This window comes from Mytilus edulis, chromosome 9 (assembly GCF_963676685.1).
Source record: "Mytilus edulis chromosome 9, xbMytEdul2.2, whole genome shotgun sequence".
NCBI lineage: Eukaryota > Metazoa > Mollusca > Bivalvia > Mytilida > Mytilidae > Mytilus > Mytilus edulis.
Genome location: NC_092352.1, coordinates 13011815 through 13037730, shown reverse-complemented (window position 1 = coordinate 13037730; position 25916 = coordinate 13011815). Strand labels below are relative to the sequence as shown.

Below are 25916 nucleotides of genomic sequence, written 5' to 3'. Positions count from 1 at the left end.
TGGATTGATTAAACTTAAATTTTCTATAGTTGTATTGCTTCATTCTTTCATATGTACTAAACAATACTTGTAATTTAATACTGATAAATAATAAAATATTATTATTCAACAAATGGTGTACAACTTGAATAGTTTTACTACGTATTAATGGTTTTGATGTTCTTAAAGATACTACTCAAGATTAGGAGTGTGACAGTCAAAGGCGAAAAATATAGTTAAATGGTTTCACTTTTTTAAAGTATTTAACTGCACACCTACTCTTGTTACTGTCATTATACTTTGGACCAATTTTGTTTATGGTGAAATAAATAAATTTTGGGACTGGTTTTAAACGAAACTGAAACAATATCTGCCAAGACATACATTTCATACAGCTTTATAACTTGACGCAAATTGATAATCATAAGCAAAGTTTGCTAACTGTAACTTAAATACTAAGAAATTCTGTATGTACACGTATCCGTGGAGGACGTAATTTCGTTCATCAAAAATGTGTCTTACCGGATTTGTAGAAATTGTCATTGTAAATAAAAAATTACAGTAAATAAATTGTATGTTATAAATTTTTGTAATAAATGTCCTCAACTTTTATTATTTAGTACATATTACTAGTCCCAGCGTTCATTGCTTTTTTCATGTAACAATAACGCAATGTAACCGTAGCCTCAATAATTATTGTTACATTCGTAATTAAACCGGTCCTTACCCAACCATGCATTCCGGCATTTAGTCTCCAATGTAACAATAATATTTTTATTATTGTTACATTTCAATGTAACCGTAACCAGTGCCTTTTATTTAACCCCGTTTAACTATTTATTCTTATAAGAATCCCATTACGATTTGCCAATACAGTAGAAAAAAATGCCCTCCCTTACACATAACTTAATGTGGTGCTCTTAAGAAAGGAGGCTTATACAGAGCATACATATTTAACCACTATATGCTTATGTTATTCCCCATTACTTACATTGAGCCAAATCACAAAGCATGAAAAATGTGTTCTTTGCATACAGTGTAATACATGTTGTGTACTACGTTAAGTAGAGGTAAACGATTGCCAAGTACAATATCATATTTAGCCCAAGGCACGAATTAGAAAAACAACACCATTAAAGGTAGATCATAAGTATATATATATATATGTTTGTCCATAGAATTTTCTTTGCTTTTTTCAACCATATAATAAAAAGTATGGGTCACCGTGCTATTTTCCAAGCTATGAGTCGTTGAAAATTGTATAGATTTGGTTAGATTGTCATGAAAAACACATTTGTGTGCTTAAAAATTTTTTATGTCAGAGATAGAATTTTTGAAATAAATTGTGAGCAAAGATGTATGCTTTAAGAAAATAAAAATAAAAAATGGTGTCACTGACTTGTTTTCTTGCTACAAGTAAAAATTTTAAATTTCCCTTTCGGTCCATATATATTTTTTACTATACAAGTTATCTCCCCTTAAATGGCTTTTTTTGAACAAAATGATTCTTTAAATTCTAAATTTAATATTTGTTTAAATTTTTGGATTAATACAATTAATCACCAAGTTTTCTTTATATAAATAAACATTAAAGTCATAAGAAACCTCAAATCAAAAAAAATAATGCATATGTTTTTTTGAAACTCAATGGATAGTTTTCATTATAAAACTTATGTACATATATACTTTTTTCTGAAGAAAATTCTTTAATACAGTAGTTCAGGGAAAGCTTGTTCGCGACCTAAAATTCTGAGTGGGTCAAGCGTTTAATTAAAACTCATGCGAGAATATACGAGATTTGGTTGAACTGGGGGCAAAGTCATATATGGTACACATCAATATTCGGTGTTTAATAGGCGTTTATTAGGACGCCTGTCGCTTTCCCGTTTACCTGTGAAGTCGTTGAGTGTCATCTGTTTTTTGTTTGTTTATGTTTATGTGTAATAAAGTAAAATAAGTAATATTTTGAAAAATTTCGGGACATAGTGTTTAAAAATTACGGGAGAAAATTGGAAAAGAAAATTGAAATTACTGCTTGCAAAAAGCCAAAACGAAATGTTTGATAAAGAAGGAACGAGGTCCTTCAAGTCCCTGGAAGCTGTTAAGAACTTTGAAGTTTATGTGCAGAAATATAATTTTTTGTTGATTGAGAATAATTTCCAGAAACATGCTGGCGTAATGGCATTAATTGCCAAAAGAGTATAGCATACAATGGTGACACTACATAATATATTCTCTTTAGCCTTTTTTCGGGAGAATATAGATAAACAATCTAAACCATATGATTGTCATGTAAGACGGAGCTTTTTGAAAAGTTTTTGCTGGTCATAACACATAGTCGTAATGAATGATATTATGCGATGTATTCAATAAAAAATAAACATCATGGCTTCATAAATGTTATGTTTTCAATATTGTATAAATAATCTGACCGTTAAACCTTGGTACAGTATATACGTTCCTTGTTCAAACCATAATAAAAATATAAAGTTCCCATAAAATCAAACAGCTATACAGATCGTCATATGGAATTAAAATCTTAGCAAAAAAGCCGCACCCACTTATAAGATATATAAATGTCTTTACTCTGACTGTTGCATTTTGAACACACGAGTGAAAGTCCAGCGCAATGTAGAACAAAATAGTTTCAACATTCATATATCAGTATCATGATCTTGACCTGCATGAATATGCATTTCACTTGCAACTGGACGATTAAACAAAACGGTTATTGACGACTGCACGAAAACCTTTACTTCAGAGAAAACATGAAATTAACTGTTCATGAAAAACGAAGTCCATCTAGTAGTAAACTACGGAAGAATGAAAATAAATATTTGCAAAATTTTGCCCTGGATACTGTATTTTGGACAGAAAGAAGCTCCCAATTTCCCAAAATTCTATTATGTTTGACAACGATTTTGATGTAAAACAAAACTTTAACCACAGACTGAACCTAAATGCTGAATTAGTCGGCGTGAATGCTGACGACGGGACCCAGCATCGCTTTCGCGAAACTTGTCAAAAAGAAGGATGTTTGTCAAAAGATCCAAGTAGGCAGCTATTTCACTCATAGATCTTAAAGACCTCCTTGCTTTCGACAAGACGACAATAATTGTTTTCTTTTTGTCTAAGGGGGGGGGGGGGGTCTTTTTTCTATAGTAATTGTAGTATAACAAAAAAAATCGCATTTAGTATCATTTTTCTACCTACTAACGTGAATTTTCTGACACAAAGATAAATTTACGACATTACTGTGCATTAAAAGTATGTAATTAATATTGGAATTAACTAGATGTTCTGTATACAATATTATGTATGCTTCACAATATATCAAAATAAAATGCTGAACGACCCATCTCCCCCTCCTTTCAAAAATTGTCAATATCCGATGCATTTGAATTAAGCACAAAACATTTATGTAAATACACGCATGCAATCAGCACTGGTATTAAAGAGATAATAGTAACTGCAATTACGATTATCCCAATATGGCGACGGTAGATATAGGTAAAATCTTTACACTCGTTTTTCTTAAATGTAGCATGTTTTTGTCAATAGTTACTCAGCTGCAAGGTTTATCTATACCATTACATCATATTTGAATCGTAACGGTGCACTGGAATTGTCTAAGAGCTGTGAAAATAGCCGTTGAAAAATTCGGGATGATAATCGTAACTCTATGGTATTTTTCTTCTTTGATAATCGTAATTTTCTTTATATGATAATAGTAACTGAAACATAATAAATGTGTCTTTCAGCATTTCAATGGTATTTTGTGTGTTAAAAATGTAAATGCCCAGTTAAACGATGACATTAACGCATATAAAAATAAATGAAGAAACTTACAGGTTAATATCTAGGATAAATTTACCTATATATCTCTAATTGATGAAAAAAAGGATGGATTAGCTATATCCCATATTCCAAAAGTGCAATCCTTTCAATTCATTGCTCAAAATGAAAGTCACGTATACCACATTTTCATATGTCAAAAAAGATATATGCCTGTTTCATTGATTTCAGGAAGGCATTTGATACTATTAATAGAGATGCCCTCTTTTACAAATTGTCTTATTACAACATAGATGGTCCCTTTTTTTAGTATAATGAAAGATATGTATAAAGAGGTTTTGTACTTGGTAAAGATCTCGGAAGGTATGACTGATTTTTTTAATTCCTCAGTTGGGGTCAAACAAGGGTGTATTTTAAGCCCTACATTATTTTCTTTATATATTAATGATTTACCATCTATTTTTGACTCAACATGTGAACCACCCAAGTTAAATGATAATGATATATCATATCTGTTATACGCTGATGATTTAGTTCTTATCAATAAATTCAGCCGTCCATATTTTTCCTTTGGATTCACTTTTTTCTATTTTATACTGATATATGATTTTAAAAATTAAATTCAAATGTTTTGATCAAATTCCCATGTATTTTATGACGGTTCGTTAAACAGTGTGGATGGTAAAGGATCTAGAATAGTTACCAGTTTATTGTTACTATTGTTTATTGTCACTTTTGTTTTTTGTTACTTTTGTTTATTGTTACTTTTGTTTATTGTTACTTTTATTTTTTGTTTTTATTAGCCTTACCTATAGTCTTATGAAGCATTTGACAGACGAAAAAAAACACAAATATGTATATTGATAAATTACATCAAAGGGCCAAACATGTAGATTATCACAGTCGGAACTGGTTTAATTACAAAGATTTTTATACATTTTAAAACAAATATTTTGTGCTTCAGAAAAATGCATGAAAATTAGGAAAGGCTAATTTATGTTTTCATTTAATAGAAAAGTACTAATTATATGGCAAGTATGCAAATACAAAAAATGTTCCTTGTTTAGTACCTTCAATATTTTCTCTACAATATCTTCCATGCCTATGTATGCAGCATACTTTTCATATACCGAGTATTTATGAATTTTTAATAAGTTTGTTTCTAATTTTGCGGAATATGCGTTATTTTATTCTCATCTTTGCAGTCATTCTTTGAATAAGTATTTCTTGTAAGAAAATTTAAAGCTACATCAATTTTATTTTTTGATTTTCGGGCTTTTGGCCAAACTATAAAAGAACACAAATCCATGTTTGTCAATGAACTCCACGTTACTTAATTTCCTAATACACAAAGAATCCCATTTAGGGCCAAACATTCTCTAGTCTTATATAGCATTAAATGTTTTAAGGATGTCATATTATCATAATTCAAAATTGAATTTGTGTTGTTTATAGTTTATATCTGAGATACTGAAATTTCAGTGACAGTCATGAAGTAGCTAATATGAATAAAAAGATGTGGTATGTTTGCCAATGAGACAACTATCCACAAGAGACCAACATGACTCAGAAATTAACAAATATAGGTCACCGTACGGTCTTCAACAATGAACAAAGCCCATACCGCATAGTCAGCTATAAAAGAAATGACACTGTAAAACACTTTTCAAAGTTATCCCTTGTTCATCATAACTTTTAAGTTGTGATATCATCCATGAAAAATGATCGAAGTGACATGAAAACTGTAGCCACTAATTTCTCGTCAAACGGTTTTTGACGAATACTAAATGTCTTTCCTACTTCGTTATGGCATAATAGGGTATGTTCTAGAATTAAATCAGCAGTGGCTTCCCGGGGGCAGAAATAGCACATATAACCACCTACAATAAAATAATTTAAACAATATTAACTATATTTACTATTTACTTCAGGATAAATTATTTTTTGTTTACTGTCTTCATCAGAAATCTGATGTAAGGTGACACATGCGTGTCGCCTGACAATTATTGTCATGTATCATAATTTCCATCGCTCATTCACATATTTTGTGGCATACCTAGTTTAATAAATTTCTGTATATTAACAAAGTTCGTGTTTTCCCATTTCCAAATTTCTTGAAGCTTGTTCACCCTTCCAATTTTATAATATACTAGTATGTAGCTGTTTTCATAAGAACAATTAATTATATATGCATAAAAAGAAATGTCATAAGATGTTGGGACGTTTCGTAAATAATTCATCGCCATAATTTCATAATATGCTATCAGATATACGTTTTTAGTGTCAATATCAATAAAACAGTTTCCAGTTACGATTATCTTTTTTATTTTTAAATACCATAATTACGATTATCTTTTTTCCGAGTTACGATTATCATCCCGAATTTTTCAACGGCTATTTTCAAAGCGCTTAGACAATTCCAGTGCACCGTTACGATTCAAATATGATGAAATGGTATAGATAAACCTTGCAGCTGAGTAACTATTGACAAAAACATGCTACAATTAAGAAAAATGAGTGTAAAGATTTTACCTATATCTACCGTCGCCATATTGGGATAATCGTAATTGCAGTTACGATTATCTCTTTAATACCAGTGATCAGGGCTAGCATTTTGAACATATATTTTAATGGTACCTAACTGTCAGAACATGATTACGATTATTAAGGGTATATAAATTGTCTCTAACTGTCGCCTGGTGAGATTAATAGTTTATGGTAAAACTTTATGATACCATATGGCCTAGGTGTTGATTGACTTTTATTTTTATGACCTAAGATCAGTTCCTCAGATATGGTAATATACAGACGATCTGCTAAGTGAACATCACAGCATGAATCTGTCCATTTTTGCGTGACGGTAACATTCAAAGTCAGGTGACATATATCTAACCGTTCCTTTTGTAATTAAGATTAATTAACATAACGGTCAAAATAGTCTGTTTTAATATGTCAGTGGAATCTTCAGCTTTAGAAGAATGTAACAAACTTTGTATTTATAAACGATATAAAGTAGTATTTGGTTTTGAAAGATACTTAGATTTTCATTGTAATGTATCTATATTAGCATGTGAAAATAAATTATGCATATGACTACAGTAATAACGATGCCGATCTGGTAAATCAATAAACTGATAATGCCCCCAGTTTATCAAATCTCGTATCTAATTAGTCGATAACGCAAAATCACGATCGATCTTGCACATGCGCATTGCTTCCCTGAACTAGAGTATTTATTCATACTTCATGTACTTAGAAGAAGTTTACTTTATTTTAATTGCTTCCCCCGACATATTTTCCGTATGCAAAGTGACCTCAGTGTGACCCATCTGGCATGTAGTAAAAATCCGATGATCACAATACGCATGGATGTCCTTAAAATAAACTATTAGCTGTATTTACATGTTAAACACATGCTCAATTTCCGTGCTTTTTGTTGATTTTTTGTCGATTGTTGACAAACAGGTGACAATCCTTAAACTTCGGCTTCAAAACACAAACTTTAATTACCTGCCATATTTTCACAACAACACTGACCAATTGAAAAAAAAATTGACGATTATACGAAATTTACACGAAAAAATTGATAAATTCGTGCACAGAAGACTAAGTTTATGATGTTTGTATGCATTGGTTCGAGAATTGGAAGAACTATATTTTTTTCACCGGTCACTCGTTTCTTATGACTTTAAATTGCAGATCTGTTTCAAAATTTGCAGATTTTGTTGCATAAAACTAGACCGATTTTGTACTGCAATCCAAGATGGGTGTATACCATGAATATACCTTAACGAGCTATAAATCTATGAAGTTATTGTTCGTGTCAGGATTGTGATGTTCAGTGGTTGTTGTTTGTTGATATGGTTCATAAGTGTTCTTGTTTCTCGCTTTTTATACGACCGCAAAATTTGAAAAATTTTTCGTCGTATATTGCTATCACGTTGGCGTTGGCGTCGTTGTCGTCGTCGTCGTCCGAATACTTTTAGTTTTCGCACTCTAACTTTAGTAAAAGTGAATAGAAATTTATGAAATTTTAACACAAGGTTTATGACCACAAAAGGAAGGTTGGGATTGATTTTGGGAGTTTTAGTCCCAACATTTTAGGAATTAGGGGCCAAAAAGGGCCCAAATAAGCATTTTCTTGGTTTTCGCACTATAACTTTAGTTTAAGTAAATAGAAATCTATGAAATTTTGACATAAGGTTTATGACCACAAAAGAAAGGTTGGGATTGATTTTGGGAGTTTTGGTTCCAACAGTTTAGGAATTAGGGGCCAAAAAAGGGCCCAAATAAGAATTATTCTTGGTTTTCGCACAATAACTTTAGTTTAAGTAAATAGAAATCAATGAAATTTAAACACAAGGTTTATGACCACAAAAGGAAGGTTGGTATTGATTTTGGGAGTTTAGGTCCCAACAGTTTAGGAATAAGGGGCCAAAAAGGAACCCAAATAAGCATTTCAGTGTTCTCCCCAGGATTTTTGGATAGCACCAGGGTAACGCGTGACGAAATGAATTTTACAGTATTTTGTGTCGCTTTGCGTCGCTTATTTTTTTTCTTGTTACTTTTTGTCATTACCTGTTTGTCTTTGTTTTGTTTACTGTGGAACTGTGTTGTAGGACTTTGGGTCAGAAAATTATTGGTAGAAAAAGTAAATTAATAAACAGTTTGTATACTTTAATATCTTTGAAGAATAAATAAAAGAAAGCACAATTAGTCTTTAAGCTAAAGTCACTTCTTATATTTTGATCAAGCCATTTTGTCCCGATACTTGTAGTTACACTACACATTCCCCATAACAATGAACTTTGAACAAGATTTTTGATACAGAACCTTCAGTAAATTAAAAGCTATTTTCCATAGTTTTAGATCTGATTCTTTTAGACAACAACAAATTTGTTTTTATGATTAATACTTTGTTACAGACATGGAGAGTACTTTATAAAAAAGAGTTTTCTATTCACAAGGTTCATCCCTAGCTTTAGTCCTGCGTGGGAATGAATTAGAGTTGTGGCTGTAGGCTTTTTTAGACCTGTTACAGTCAATATTTTAACAATGTATAAATTACCCATTTATTATAATATGTCTGTGCATCAATAATGGTATGATTCTCAAAAATAATTTGCAAAACATTTTTGTTGGTATGTTCTAAGAATGTTTTCATCCTTAATGTAACATTCTAATATAATTTTGCATTCAATTTGTACTTTATTTTTATTTGCAATGAGAAATTATTTGTGAGGAGCATTTATTTGTAATTAGCAAAATCAGGGGAAGTAACTCCACAATTAATTCATAAAAGGCAAATTATTTTGACTTGAGACTGGCGTAATAGGGTTCATTAACAAATGTCTGCTTGTCCCTCACAAGTCTGTTATTTAAATTATGATCTCTTAATTAATTAAAACACAAAAGAATCATGTACATCGATTAAATCCAATCATCAAGTTTAATAACCTCAACAGGTAAATCGATCACGTGGTGTAAACAATCATCTTGTCAATACTGGATTAAACTGGTTAGAACTGGTCAATTTTGATGTAAAGTTGAAGTCATCTGAAACTTTACCGATTTTAATACGATTTTTTTACCGAAAACTTTTAGCACCACGGAAAAAAATTATACATCGCGGCAAGAACGATACCACCGCGGCAGAAAATTATACATCGCGGGCCCGTGGTCCTTTTTTTTTTTTGGTTTTCACACCATAACTTTAGTATAAGTAAATAGAAATCTATGAAATTTAAACACAAGGTTTATGACCATAAAAGGAAGGTTGGTATTGATTTTGGGAGTTTTGGTCTCAACAGTTTAGGAATAAAGGGCCCAAAGGGTCCAGATTTAAACTTTGTTTGATTTTATCAAAAATTGAATAATTGGGGTTCTTTGATATGCCGAATCTAACTGTGTATGTAGATTCTTAATTTTTGGTCCCGTTTTCAAATTGGTCTACATTAAGGTCCAAAGGGTCCAAAATTAAACTTAGTTTGATTTTAACAAAAATTGAATCCGTGGGGTTCTTTGATATGCTGAATCTAAAAATGTACTTAGATTTTTTATTATTGGCCCAGTTTTCAAGTTGGTCCAAATCGGGGTCAAAAATTAAACTTTGTTTGATTTCATCAAAAATTGAATAATTGGGGTTCTTTGATATGCCAAATCTAACTGTGTATGTAGATTCTTAATTTTTGGTCCCGTTTTCAAATTGGTCTACATTAAGGTCCAAAGGGTCCAAAATTAAACTTAGTTTGATTTTAACAAAAATTGAATCCTTGGGGTTCTTTGATATGCTGAATCTAAAAATGTACTTAGATTTTTTATTATTGGCCCAGTTTTCAAGTTGGTCCAAATCGGGGTCCAAAATTAAACTTAGTTTGATTTCATCAAAAATTGAATAATTGGGGTTCTTTGATATGCCAAATCTAACTGTGTATGTAGATTCTTAATTTTTGGTCCCGTTTTCAAATTGGTTTACATTAACGTCCAAAGGGTCCAAAATTAAACTAAGTTTGATTTTAACAAAAATTGAATTATTGGGCCTCTGTGATATGCTGAATCTAAACATGTACTTAGATTTTTGATTATGGGCCCAGTTTTCAAGTTGGTCCAAATCAGGATCCAAAATTATTATATTAAGTATTGTGCAATAGCAAGAAATTTTCAATTGCACAGTATTCAGCAATAGCAAGAAATCTTCAATTGCACAGTATTGTGCAATAGCAAGAAATCTTCAATTGCACAGTATTGTGCAATAGCAAATATTTTCAATTGCACAGTATTCCACAATAGCAAGAAATATCTAATTGCACAATATTGTGCAATAGCAAGAAATTCCAATTGGATTTCAATTGGAGTTATCTTTCTTTGTCCAGAATAGTAGTTGAATCAACTTAAATCATTGTTTTATACAATATACAATGTATATTCACTTTTACTACCAACTGATAGATTAAAACAATCTTTACCATTCAGTGATAACAAGCACTTTTTTTACATTTTAATATTTTATGATGTATTTAAATGAGTAGTTATTGTTGCAAACTTCATTAGAAATTTGAATTGAGATCAGTTTTGAAATAAGGGAAAGGGGGATGTGAAAAATAAATTGGAGGGTCAATTTTTTTCATTTCAGATTTCATAAATAAAAAGAAAATTTCTTCAAACATTTTTTTGAGAGGATTAATATTCAACAGCATAGTGAATTGCTCAAAGGCAAACATTATTTTTTAAGTTCATTAGACCACATTCATTCTGTGTCAGAAACCTATGCTGTGTCAACTATTTAATCACAATCCAAATTTAGAGCTGAATCCAGCTTGAATGTTGTGTCCATACTTGCCCCAACCGTTCAGGGTTCAACCTCTGCGGTCGTATAAAGCTGCGCCCTGCGGAGCATCTGGTTATATACTGCATGTTGTTTGAATTGAGTTAGAATAATAATTTTTAGGGCCCTATATAGCTTGCTGTTTTGTGTGATCTAAGGCTCTGTGTTGAAGGCCGTACTTTGACCTGCATGTATAATGGTTTTCTTTTACAAACTGTGACTGGGATGGAGAGGTGTGTCATTGGCACTCATACTACTTCTTCTTATATCTATTGATCTGATGTCACTGTTTTGACAGTTGTACTGTTAGTCATTGCAACATATGCACTTGTTTCTATCTATTGGAAGCTACATGAAAGTCAACTATCCATATATATTAATTACCATGGATAGAAAAAAGACCATGTAAGACTTTCATGGGCAGTCAAGGTAGTTAAAACACCCTTTAATATCAAAACAAAAGCTTGTACATTGCAAAGTCGATTTCAAGATTTTAGCATTTAATGTTGTTGCATTGTAGACTTTCACAAGTTTTTACAAGAATTTAAAAAATATGGCCTTGTTATAATTAACGCAAGCTCAAAATTTACTATGAGTACACACAAACGATACATATAAGAAAGTTTTAAGGACAGCTAGACATCGATATATTCAGCTTAATACAGGCAATAAAAAAAATTACCTGAATTTTTACATGTTTGATGTGCATTTTTTTTGAGTTTGCAGAAGATAGCAAAAGAAAGTAACATATGAGTTTCATTTGATACAGTCAACTTATTTACACAGTTTAAATCACCTGTTGTTTGCAGAGTCCAACTATTGTCCATTTAAATCAATATATAAAGGCAATAGTAGTAATGTATACCACTGTTCAAAAGTCATACATCGATTGAGAGAAAACAAATCAGGTACAAACTAAAACCGAGGGACACATCAACTATAAGAGGAAAACAACAAAACAACAGAACACTGAAGTGCAACAATAAAACAAACATCAATGCAACTTACATAGAAACAAACTAATCCAGTTAACTTTTTGAAATTCTGAAACAAAATAACTAGATCCACCCATGCTCTGAAACTTTTCCCAGTGCACAGGTATATCTGTACTCGGTGTGAAATTTGTGGTGTAAATACAGCCATATTTGTTCAAAGGTTATGATCATGATGATGAACCATAAGTAGTTAAAAGTGATACTTATTTATTTACTGGGTATGTATTTCTGTCTTTGGTGTTCTTGCATATATTTGTCATCTACTACATGTATTAGATGACAACTGCGATAATACTTACTTGGTAAAGGACATTTTAAGAAAAATGGTGGGTTGAACCTCATTTTGCTGCTAGCCAAACACCCAGGCTTTAGGGTAATGTTAACTATACCACTAAAATGACAACACTTCATCATGTACATGATGGTAATACAGCAAAAATAAATGCAAGAACACCAAAGACAGAAATACATACCCAGTAAATAAATAATAAACCTACTATTCATGACATTTATTAAACATATTAAATGAGGGGAGATTCTCAAACCTTTTTCCAGCTCTTATTATCTATAAGCACCTTCTGCAGCCAGGAATGAAAATAAAATGAAAAACAAAATCCAGTTAACTTTTTGAAATTCTGAAACAAAATAACTAGATCCACCAATGCTCTGAAACTTTTCCCAGTGCACAGGTATATCTAAACTCGGAGTGAAATTTGTGGTGTAAATACAGCCATATTTGTTCAAAGGTTATGATCATGATGATGAACCATAAGTAGTTAAAAGTGATACATGTACTTACATTGGTTTTTTTATTTTATCTTTCCATTTCTGAACCCTACTCAAATTCATTTATTTGTTTTACTTGTGTGGGATCCAGATTTGCAAATTTATCATACAAAAATGTTTATACAGGAAAATCTGGTTTGCTGTCAACCTGACAGCCTCTTGGTAAAGAACAGTTTTATAATTGACTTAAATTATTCTTAAAAGATCCAGATTTACAATGATTTACAATCGTGATAATTTGTAACAGTTTTTTTGGCGTTGATAAAGGTAGTAGACTCACTGTCATCTTTGTAGGAGTGATTTTCTTTAAATTTAAAGGATTTGTTTTACACTTTTCACTTCCTTTGTTGTTTCAAAAACTAAAGAATTCAGGGAAAAAACTAAACAGACTAAATGATCAGCATACAAGATCAACAGAGATTTTTGTCATGAATTTTATTCTTGTCTGAATGTGTCCTTTGTTGAATAAGCACATAAGTGTTAAGGTGAGTGACACAGGTTCTTTATAGCCTCAAGTTCAACTTAGAATTTCAGATGATTTTCATAATGAAATAAATTTCTTTATGCATATGTACAAGTTTGTCTATCATCATGATCATGTCTATACTATAACCTAATGTTAATGTATTTTTATTTTGTTTTATTTTCAGAAATACCATCATGTCTTATCTACAAACAACATTTATTCATACATGTATGTTTACAAAAACACTAACTTACAGGCAGCTGTCATATTTCAGAAGAAATTTTCAATGTGTTATCAAACCTGATTTTAGATTTGTTTGTTTTACACTTGGGAACCAGAGAAGTATTCATATACATAAAAGTAAAGTTTTATCAAAGGAGGACACTGAATGCAACCAAAGACTTTCACGGTCTGTAACACATTTAAAAGATGAAAATAACATTGGAAGTTTTGATTTTAAACACATGTCCAGAGGAACCAACAACTTCAGTCATAAGGGAAAAGGAAAATATAGATTACATAATAGAATCTTGTCAGAGGATTGCATTGAAGATGATAAACAATTGGTGGAATCAGTAAAGAACTTGCATATTGAAGACCAGTTTGGAACCTTGGCAGGAGGAAAAATAAAGAGTTATGATTATGATAATTTACATGTTGAAAGAGATCAAAGTCAAACCAATGGTCAAAAGAAAAGATGGAATATTGATACAAGCGATAGGCAATTTGATAAAGTTACCAAACAGAGACAAAGTAGACAGTACCCTTCCAATTCCGAAACTGAAAACAGAATAAGTTTCAGCAAAAAAGATGCAAAATGGAGAAATACATTTGGTACCTTAAGTAATGAAGTTGAAGAAAGTAAACAAGATATGTAAGTTAATATGAAGTTCCATTAAATCTGAAGTATATCACCACCTTAGTTTCATGCTATAGCTACATGCATGTTGTACATGCACATGAACAAGAATTGACACTTAATCATGTGATAAGACTCGTTTGTTTAGAACTTAATCCTCATGACTTTAATCTTGATTGGTGAAATTATTAAATGTGCAAAGCAAAGAATACCATAAAATTCAGAAAAGTCATGTTACTTTATAATGCTAATATATATAATAATTCAAAAGAAACAAGTTCAAGCACACAATAATGGACTGTCACTATCAAAGAATGCTAGCAGCATTTGAAGGTAAAAGAGTCCAGGCCAGAACTGATTTATTGTTTGATGCATACTTATATTGTATGGGCCAGAACTTTGTTAACTTTTGTCATAGACTTTATAGTAGGTGTATTCCTTTAATTTCCCTAATACAATTGTGTTGAATGCTGTCATGCCTGACAAACAATTGTATGAAATTTAACTTTAAACTCAAGATGAAATTGCTAAGTACATGTAATGTAATTTGCAAGTCTACACCATTTATATGTTATTTTTTACATGATATTCTGAATTTGAGTGTCTTGCTGTTCTTATTCTCTCAATACGTACCGATTATCAGGTTATCTGCATGTTGATATCGTAAAATATCAGCTGCGAGACATAATATGAAGCTTTTTGTCGAGTGAGCGTAGCGAACGAGATCAAAAAGCCTTCATATAATGTCAAGCAGCTGATATTTTACAATATCAATATGCAGATAATCTGATAATTGATTTATCGGGCTATATTTACGTGTTTCAGAAGTGTTTTCTTTGTTTCACCAGCACACAAAAGATGACTTGATAAGTTCGGGTCCAAGTTATTAACGTCGGTTCAAGCATTATGACGTCGCTGATATGTCCGGGTCAAAGTTATTAAGGTCGAAGTTGACGTCACAAAGACATGATACGGAATAATATTAAGAGCTGAACAGAGTGATGTAGACAGTGGGACGACCGATAAAGTAAAATATACCTCAAATAAGGCTTGGAGGAGAAACATGTGTTTTCGTCTAAATATATTTTGTTTTTTAATTGACCTGGACAAATTCACATGGGTTAATAAATGACAAATATAATTTTTGTATTTCAAACTAATGATTTAGGTTATTTTTTTTTTATATATCTTACAACAGATTTGATGAACCATTTGACGAGAAAGACATGAAACCTCATATTAGATTAACTAGTAAAGGCAGACGTAATGATCCAAATTGGTATGGGAGGAAAATAGAGGAATATGGAAAACAGGGAAAGGTAAATTTAAAATCTGCTTAGTGTATTTACTGGTACTGAATTTGTTGTCTGCCGCACAAAGCTTTGCAGGGGGCATAGATATACCAGGTGTCAGTGTGTCTGGTCTTGTGAGCGCTCTTACAGGTATAATTCTTACAAGATTTTTATAAAAGTTATATCATAGGTTTATATCAGCATTGCCTCGAACAAATTAAAAATCAGTTTCGATCAACAATTTTCAAAAGAGTTATGCCCCTTGAAAATATTTAATTTATGGACAATTGTATTGTTAGTGCTCTCATGATCATGTGTACAATTTTTGACAGAATTTTATTAAACTGATATCATATGTATATATCTGCAATAAATATTTTATTGTCAACATGTATTTTTTTCTGCCTAACATATTTCCCCTGGCAATTTTGTTATAAACAATACCATAGTATTTGTTCCTCTTGGAATAAATAGTCTATTATCTTTATTTCATAAGGATCAGATTCTGTAATAGTGGGATAGTGTGATGTAGAAATGTGATATAACAATCTTATTTTCAGGTTAAAGAAGCTATTAGAGTTCTTGATGTTTGGATGTTGGAACATGATAGAGTAATGCCAAACAACTTTGTTATGTCTCAGCTTTTGTCGGTGCTTGCCAAAGCTGGGTATACAAAGAAAGCTTTTCAAGTCTTTAACCAGGTATTCTGAATTTTAAGTTATATTATTTGTAAACAACAACATAAAAATGGGAAAAAGAAACATTATTAAACTGTACTATCTCAAACATTTTTTAGTTGTATCGTGCCATCATGTATTTACAACATGGTGCTACACTCCTAACAGTATAAATTTCAAAAAAATATTTAAAAATTACCCTTCTGGTTCATTTTATTAAGGAAAACCCACTATTTCTTTAGGATAACTGGAAGTGAGCCACTGTGTAAGAGTAGTAGGTTGCTGCCTTTATACCCTGGTGCTTTTATTCAGTGACATTGAGATTGAAATCGAACATTATCACCTAAACTTTGATATTAGAATGGGTTTTTACCTTTTTTAATGTACATGTGAAGGGTATAATTTTAGATTTTTTGTTTTACTTTTCAGATGAAAAAGCTAGGGATTGTACCAAATGATTACATCTACTCTGCTCTATTTAATGCCTGTGCTAACTCTCCATGGCCTGAGGATGGTTTACAGAGAGCCAGTGTCCTCTTACAAGACATGGCTATTAAAGACATCACACCTAACACAGTCACATACCACTCTATGATCAAAGCATTTGCTTTCTGTGGTGATGCTAGGACAGCTTTCCTCTTGGCTGATAAATTAACAAGCATAGAGAAAATATCTCCGAAAGGCTTTAGCCATTTGCTGATGGCAGCTATAGCTGATAAAAAAGCTGGCTTCTGGTATGCAGTACAGGTAAGATGCGAAAAATTATAATGGCATCTTGGGTTATACTGTAAAACATCAAATTTTGCAAGTTTCACCGCAAGAAAAATATCCATATGGCTTATACTAATTGTGACTCATAGGCTGAACCCCCCAAAAAGTACCAGAAAATATAAGTTGGTTTGCAGTATCTATATGATTCCAATTATAAAATCTTTCCAAATGTAATTTAGAATTAGTATGATGAAGTGATAGTAGGACAGGGAAGTGGTTTTTATACGACTGCAAAAATTAAACATTTTTTGGTCGTATATTGGTATCACGTTGTTAGCGTCGTCGTCAGCATCGTCCGAAGTCGGATGGTTCGGATAATAGCTTTAGTATAAGTAAAAAGAAATCAATAAAATTATAACATAAGGTTTATAACCACTAAAGGAAGGTTGAGATTGATTGTGGGGTTTTTGGTTCCAACAGTATAGGAACAAGGGGCCCAAAAGGGGTCAAAATAAATATTTTCCTAGTTTTGAGACAATAACTTGTGTGTAAGTGTATGGATCTTTCTGAAATCGTACCACATTCCAAAAAAGGAAGGTCGGGATTGATTTTGGGGGTTATGGCCCAAACTGTTTAGGAATTAGGGGCCAAAAACTATACTTTTCAAATACTTTGTATAAATTGCTTATTTCTTGACCAATTTCAATGGGGTTTTATTCTTGAATTCTTGGAGTTTTTAAATATGCTGAATCTAACCATGCATTAATTTTTTGGAATTTTGTCCCTGTTTCTAAATTGGTCCACATGAGGTTCAAAGGGTCCAAAAAATTGAATTATTGAGGTTCTTTGATATGCCGAATCTAACCGTGTATTCAGATTTTTAATCGTGGATCCCGTTTTTAGATTAGTCTACATTATGGTCCAAAAGAGAGCCGTGGTGTAGTGGTTAGTGCATCGGACTACTAACACAAAGGTTCCTGGTTCGATTCCCGTCTGGGATGAAAATTTCTGGAACTGAATTTTCGGCTCTCCCTTGACACCATTTGCGAGTATGGTCTCGAGGAAACGATGATAGTCCGTCTGAAGGGGACGATAAACGGCTGACCCGTGTTAAGAGAGAGCCATTTCTCTTGCACGTTAAAGACACCCTTGTAGATTTCGAAAAAAGTGCAGGCTAATGCCGCTACAAGGCAGCTCTCGCACCCGCAGAGTGGAAAGGGATTAATATAAGTTGCAAAACTTGTTTCCCAATCCACTATAAATAAACATGTTTAAACAAAGGGTCCAAAATAAAACTTTTGATTTTAACAAAAATTGAATTCTGGAGGTTCATTGACATGCTGAATCTGAACATATATATTTAGATTTTTGATTATGGGCCCAGTTTTCAAGTTGTTCCAAATTGGGGTCCAAAATTTAACTTTGTTTGATTTAAAAATAATTGAATATATGGGGTTCTTTGGTTTGCTAAATCTTACCATGTATTTAGATTTTTGATTTTGGGCCCTGTTATCAAATTGGTATGTATTGAGATCAAAAGGGGCAAAAATTAAACTTTGTTTGATTTCATCAAAAATGGAATTCTTGGGATTCTTTGATATGCTGAATCAATCCATGGCCATGTATTTAGATTTTGGATATTGCACCATAATAGGTAAATTTGATTTTTTTAAGTTCATTAGACCACATTCATTCTGTTTCAGAAACCTATGCTATGTCAACTATTTAATCACAATCCAATTTCAGAGCTGTATCAAGCTTGAGTGTTGTGTCCATACTTGTCCCAACTGTTCAGGGTTCATCCTCTGCGGCCCTGTGGAGCATCTGGTTAGATTATTTCAACATTTTAATACATGTAGTTATATTAATTTCAGAATAAACATTGTTGAAATTTCTTATTGTGTGTAAAGGTTTCAAAATTTCTATTTTAAATGTTTTTTGTAGATTTGGAGATGGATGTTGATAAAACGTGTGCAGCCTGATCTTAAGTTATACAACTTGATGTTACGTGTGATAAAAGACTGTGAGATCAGCGATCCTAAACTGACTAAGATGTTGCTATCACCGATAAATCCTGCAGCAACATTAAAACTATTAAAGGGAGAGAAGTCAGGAAAAACTGAAGAATTTTTACACAAAAGAGACATCTTGTCCCTTCCATCTACAGAAAGGACAGACCTGAAAGGAAATAAACTAGACAACACTTTTCCGAAATCAGAAAGCTGTAGCTTTAATTTACAGCTAACTGAAAGTCCAGAGACATTTCAAATGACTAATCAAGAGAGTAAAAATTCATTGGATATTGTTGAAGTATCCGCATTAAATGAAAAAGTTCCATCAGTAAAATTACCAAATGTTTTGAAACCAAATGAAGATTTTTCCCATATTATCTCAGTAAGTGATCTATCAACACCATGTGACAGGTTTGCCATGGTTGGTAGGATGATGGGATATCTAACCGATATGGAAAAATACAATGTTACGCCAAATGTGGAAACATTCGATCAAATGTTAGCGCTCATCAGTCCAGAGGAAGAACAGACAATGCTCGATTTTATGAAAAATAAAGGAGTCAAACCAGATATAGATCTCCTTACAAATTTAATGTACAAGAGATGTAAATCTATGAAGTATTCAACAGCAAAGGTATTTTAATGTTTATGTTGTAAATGTAATAGTTTTTTATTCATTATTAGTTACAAGGTATGAAAAATTTGAAAACAATATGAAAGTTAGAAAGCAAGTAGACATTTTATCCCATTTTAAACATAGCTAATTAACGTAACTCTCCCTAGTACTATGTTTACATGAAACTTAATTCATAGTTGTGAATAAAGGGGGATGCAAGTTATACACAAATGTGAAAGTAATCCAACTGCATTTTAACAAAACTTTATAGAATAACATAAATTTTTGACTTACTAGTAGGTTAAGATAACTTCAATAATTTAACTTCAATTTTATATACACATTTTTTCAGCGGTTGTCCTTAGTTCACATGTCTCATATTTGTTTTTTATGCCCCATTTATGGGCATTATGTTTTCTGGTCTGTGCATCCGTTCGTTTGTTCTTCTGTCCGTCCGTTTGTCCCACTTCAGGTTAAAGTTTTTGGTCCAGGTAGTTTTTGATGAAGTTGAAGTCCAATCAACTTGAAACTTAGTAAACATGTTCCTTATGATATGATCTTTCTAATTTAAATGCCAAATTAGAGATTTTATCCCATTTTCACGGTCCACTGAACATAGAAAATGATAGTGTGGGTAGGGCATCCGTGTACTGGGGACACATTCTTTTTGTAAATTGTTTTGTTATAAATTAGGCAGTTTTTTTCTCACTTGAATTGTTTCATATTTTCAATGTCAGGGACTTTTATAGGCAGCTATACAGCATGTTTTTTTTTATTTATTATTATTGAAGGCCAAAACTGTTGCCTATAATGACTAACATTCTTTTCATTAAAACTTTGGTGGATATTTGTCTCATTGACAATCATACTACATCTACTTATTTTTATATTCTTATATAAATTATACTGCATACCAAGGTATTTACTTCAGGGACTCTATCCAAATGATTCACCAGTGGCGGATCCAGGATTGTGATTAAATAGTTGACTCAACATAGGTTCCGGGGGTGCGCACCCCCCACCCCTTTATTTTGGCCGATCAATGCATTTGAATCGGGACATATGTTTTGCAGTTTTGCAACCCCCCCTTTGCCCTGGGCTAGCACCCCCCCTTTCGAAAATTCCTGCATCCGCCACTGTTCACACAGGCGTTGGTTCACCAAACCGAGTTTAAATATATATAAATTGTATACTGATCTCATTTTATGAAAGTAGGGAGATCTGGTATGATTGCGAATGAGACAACTATTCACCAGTTGTTCTGTGAATAAGATCAGAATATTTAACTACATATCTTATAAACAGTATCCCACATCACAATAAATTCTCAGCTATGTATAATAACATTTATATTATTCCAGGAAGTCCTACAGGTGATAGCATCTTATAAACTTGTTCCAAACATGAGAACATACAGTGTACTGGCCATGACCTGTGTGACCTTGAAGGATGGTAATGAACTACTACAAAATATACGGGTTTGTTTTACTTTTTGGATTAATTATATTGAAATTGTAACTTTGATTTATATTCACTATTAACATCTATGAGTCTGGCATCGTTATCATTGAAGATATAAGCCAGATGCTCCACAGGGCGCAGCTTTATACAACTGCAGAGGTCGTACCCTGAACAGTTGGGGCAAGTATGGACACATCATTTAAGCTTGATACAGCTCTGAATTTGGATTGTGATTAAATAGTTGACTCAACATAGGTTTCTGACACAGAATGAATGTGGTCTAAGAACTTAAACTTAAAAACTTAAAAATTTTAAATTGAACATTTACCTATTATGGTCCAATATCCAAATTCTAAATACATGGTTAGATTCAGCATATCATAGAACCCCAAGAATTCAATTTTTGATGAAATCAAATAATGTTCAATTTTAGACCCTTTAGACCTCAATGTGGACCAATTTGATAACTGGGCCCAAATATTAAAAATCTAAATACATGGTTAGATTCAGCATATTGAAGAACCCCATATATTCAATTTTTGTTGAAACTAAACATGTTTAATTTTTGACCCTTTGGACCTTAATGTAGACCAATTTGAAAACAGGACAATACTGTGCAATTGAATATTTCTTGCTATTGCGCAAAACTGTGCAATTGAAAATTTCTCGTATTACGCAATATTGTGCAATAAGATATTTCTTGCTATTGCGCAATACTGTGCAATTGAAGATTTCTTGCTATTGCACAATACTGTGCAATTGAAGATTTCTTGCTATTGCGCAATACTGTGCAATTGAAAATTTCTTGCTATTGCGCAATACTGTGCAATTGAAAATTTCTTGCTATTGCACAATACTGTGCAATTGAAGATTTCTTGCTATGGTGGAATACTGTGCAATTGAAAATTTCTTGCTATTGCACAATACTAAATATAATAATTTTGGACCCCGATTTGGACCAACTTGAAAACTGGGCCCATAATCCAAAATCTAAGTACATGTTTAGATTCAGCATATCAAAGAACCCAAAGAATTCAATTTTTGTTAAAATCAAGCTAAGTTTAATTTTGGACCCTTTTGACCTTAATGTAGACCAATTTGAAAACAGGACCAAAAATTAAGAATCTGAATACACGGTTAGATTTGGCATATATATCAAAGAACCCCAATGATTCATTTTTTGATGAAATGAAACAAAGTTTAATTTTGGACCCTTTAGGCCCCTAATTCGTTGGACCAAAACTCCCAAAATCAATCCAAACCTTCCTTTTGTGGTCATAAACCTTGGGTTAAAATTTCATAGATTACTATTAAGTTATTGTGCAAAAACCAAGAAAAATGCTTATTTGGGACCTGTTTTTGGCCCCTAATTCCTAAACTGTTGGGACTAAAACTCCCAAAATCAATCCCAACCTTCCTTTTGTGGTCATAGACCTTTATTAAGATAAAATTTAATAGATTTCTGTTTACTTATACTTAAGTTATTGTGCGAAAACCAAGAAAAATGCTTATTTGGACCTTTTTTTACCCCTAATTCCTAAACTGTTTGGACCAAAACACCCAAAATCAATCCCAACCTTCCTTTCATGTTCATAAACCTTGTGTTTAAATTTCATAGGTTTCTATTTACTTTTACTAAAGTTAGATTGCGAAAACCAAATAACTTCGGACAACGCCAACGTGATACCAATATACAACCAAAATTTTTTCAATTTTTGCGGTTGTATAAAAAGTATGATAAGGACTACTATATATATATTTGATTTACAAGCTTACAGTGAAACCTCTTTTAACCAAACCTATCCTGGGCTTAATATTTTATACAGATTTGAAAGTCATTTAGGTTTGATAACTTGAGTTTCCTTAGGCTATTCAATGTATGTCATCATAGAAGGGCTAAGTTCAGATCAGTTATAACAGGGTTTGAGGTTTGAACAGATTTCAGGGTTCTGCAAAAATATTTTCAAAATTTGGAAATAAAAATTGTTCTTTTACATTAATTGTTGATTGCCAAACGTCAGCTTTACACACAAAGATTTATTTCAGCACTATGCGTTTCTGATTGTGTTCTAATACTTTTGTCAGGACTTCTATCCATAGAGGCCAAGTTTATGACATCACAATATGTCCATGACCCATAAGTAGCTTTTTCATTTTATTTCACTAGTACATGTATAATCATTTGGCAGATTTGAAATGGTACAGAATCTAAAACAAGTCCTTTAAATCAAATTACCATTCTGATATGACGTCCTTATTACGCTTTGTAAACAAAGCTGTGTTCTAATGAGCACAAAATATGTTTGACACATGCGCACAAACTTACTGTTTATATTAACGTTATTTTCTATCGTTATCCTTTAAAATATATACATTTAGGCAGCTAACATAAACTTTTATTGTATTTTTTTATGAAACAACATATATTAACCATGCTCGTAGTTTTTAAACTTATCAAATATGAAATGCAATGCACAGGAGGAAACGGGAACAGCCAAACATTTTTACGGTAATTTCGTACGCTTCGACCTATAAAAATACTATATTTGTCCTATTAGAATCAAAATAATTCCTTCATGTCATGCTCTATGCTCATTTTAACATCGATAGGCATTATATTTGACCACATTTTACACCTCGCTAACTCTCAGTGTAAAATATCGACAAATATAATGCCTACCCATGTTAAAATGAGCATAGAGCATGACATGAAGGAATTATTTCTTAAATAAAGGCTGTTCAATAAAATCATACATAATTTGTTTATTGTTGAAGGCCGTACAGAGACCTAAATTTGTTAATTTCTGTGTCATTTGTTTTCTTGCAGAGAGTTGTCTCATCATGCTCATTGTCAATCATACCACATCTTCTTTTTGCATGTATATGGGACCCAGGGAAGGCACTTCCTCCTTAACTATGGGTTAGTGTTGTCTATTCTTTTGCATAATGGAAAGTTTGCCTTCTTTAGGTGGTTACCTCATTTTTAAAATGCCTTCCCTAGAAACCATGTCTGTTATAATGGAACATCCCTAAAGGTGAACCCTGTATTCGTTACACTTATTGGAAATATATGACAAAATATTATAACACATTGATTTTCATATCTGTCCAAATATCATCCATGGAATAAACTAAATGACAGTCTTGGGATGATATGAAAAATTATTTGTAATAATGTGTATCTCATAGTATTCTACCCAATTTATACTTTCCATGTCAGATTCTTCTTACAAACAAATTACTTTTAATCTATGTTATTGTGATTTCTTAAACTTGATTTCTATTTCTTACAGGATGCTGGAATTACTCCAAATATAACAGTTTTTGGAGCACTTATACGTAGAAGTCATCTAAATTTTTATTATAAAAAGGTTTTATTGAAAGAAATGGAAATGGAGGGATTGAAACCAAATACCAAAATCTTACAGACAATAGAAATTCAGCTAAAGAAGGCCAGAAATAAGATATTAGAAAAGGTTTGATTATTTGTTTTACCTGAAGCTGAAAAGTGGTAGAATGCAGGACATATATGTATCCTAATTTGGATTCTGCTGTAGTAATGGTGTAAACAGTATATCTTTTCAAATAATTAAGAAGATAATAGGTATGCAAATCACATTTTGTTTATGAATGCTGATGGGTTTTTTTCCCTGATATATAGCAGTTGACCTTGACCATATTTTTTGGGTGCAATGTATTTCTAATTCAATATGAAGTTTTTCATGGTCAGTTATAAATTTACTATAAGTTATGGGTCAACTTTATTTTTTATGAAGAATGAATACATTGTATAAGGTTATCAATTACATGTCTGTCTCACAGGAGTCATCTGACCTTGAACTCTTGCAACAATTCAGTGATCAATTTTGATTTCACACTTTGGTTGGTTTCACTGTTACTATGAGCAGTATACCTACTGTAACTGTTCTATAAAATTGCTGTAAATTTTAGATATCTGACTGTAGATATTATTCAAACAAGAAAACCACTGGCCTGATTTATGTACAAAACAATAAATGAAAAAAAAAACAATGATAGACAGCAATCAACAACAACTACTGAATTATAGCCACCTGACTTTAGGCAGGCACTTTAAAAACATGTTTGGGAAAGCTCAACACTCTCCTAACATGTGAGAGTGGTGTAACAGATCAACATATATAAACACACTTAAAATCAGTTAAAAAGGGCTGGACTCGTCAGAAAGATGAAAAGCACGAAAAACAACTGCCACAAAAACTAGAAGTACAAAATACCTATCTGACAGTATACTCACAGTTACTAAAACCTAGTTCAAAACCAATAAAAAGCTAATATGTAATCATGTTTTCTCAGACTTACAGATGTATCTATACAAATCAAATTGATTTAACATAAAGACTTCTTAATGTCTATTTTAGGAAAAGGCCAAAGAATTTAATACTGAGGAGTATAAGAGGTTTGATTCTAATTATGAAGATTTTAAAAAGTTCTACCAATCATGGCTACATAGGATGGATTTGGATGTACCTGAACATCCTTGGACCTCTTTTAGAGAAAAAAAGATGGTAGAAACAAAATGAAAGCATTTCAAATTTAGCAATAGTTCACAAGAAATTAAATGTACCGTGAACTGCTGATTTTAGAAATAAATAGACCCATAAATCATTTAATAAGATGTTTTTATGATCTTTTATGTCTGAATGCCACTAAGATCAGTTGTTTGAATTATTAGTAATCATGCAATTCCATTAATATGACCATAGACTGTGATATCCAGCATATGAACTTTTAACTGAAAAAAATTCATTCAATCATACAAAGTAGTTCATGATAACCTACTTTTGGTTTGATGACCTTCTCAAAAAAGTAAAACCTCATCTATGATATACACAACCATAATGCACCAGAAAGTATTAATATTATTTGGGGAATATGTCAATGGAATAGACACCCAACAACTG

At 32.0% G+C, this 25916-nt stretch overlaps 1 protein-coding gene across 2 annotated transcripts; it reads left to right on the top strand.

The window, feature by feature from the left end:
• Positions 1-949: 949 nt before the first annotated feature.
• On the top strand, positions 950-25628 carry LOC139489527 (pentatricopeptide repeat-containing protein 1, mitochondrial-like). Of its 2 annotated transcripts, none has more exons than XM_071276026.1 (9): positions 950-1049; positions 13530-14219; positions 15403-15523; positions 16057-16197; positions 16603-16920; positions 18829-19530; positions 20874-20990; positions 24267-24449; positions 25374-25628. In XM_071276026.1, the coding sequence occupies exons 2-9, from the start codon at positions 13540-13542 to the stop codon at positions 25533-25535; spliced, it is 2424 nt and encodes an 807-aa protein (XP_071132127.1). In that variant the 5' UTR covers positions 950-1049; positions 13530-13539; the 3' UTR covers positions 25536-25628. The 2 variants fall into 2 exon arrangements, with proteins under 2 accessions (XP_071132127.1, XP_071132125.1); XM_071276024.1 differs by having other exon boundaries at positions 955-1118.
• The last annotated feature ends 288 nt before the right edge of the window (positions 25629-25916 follow it).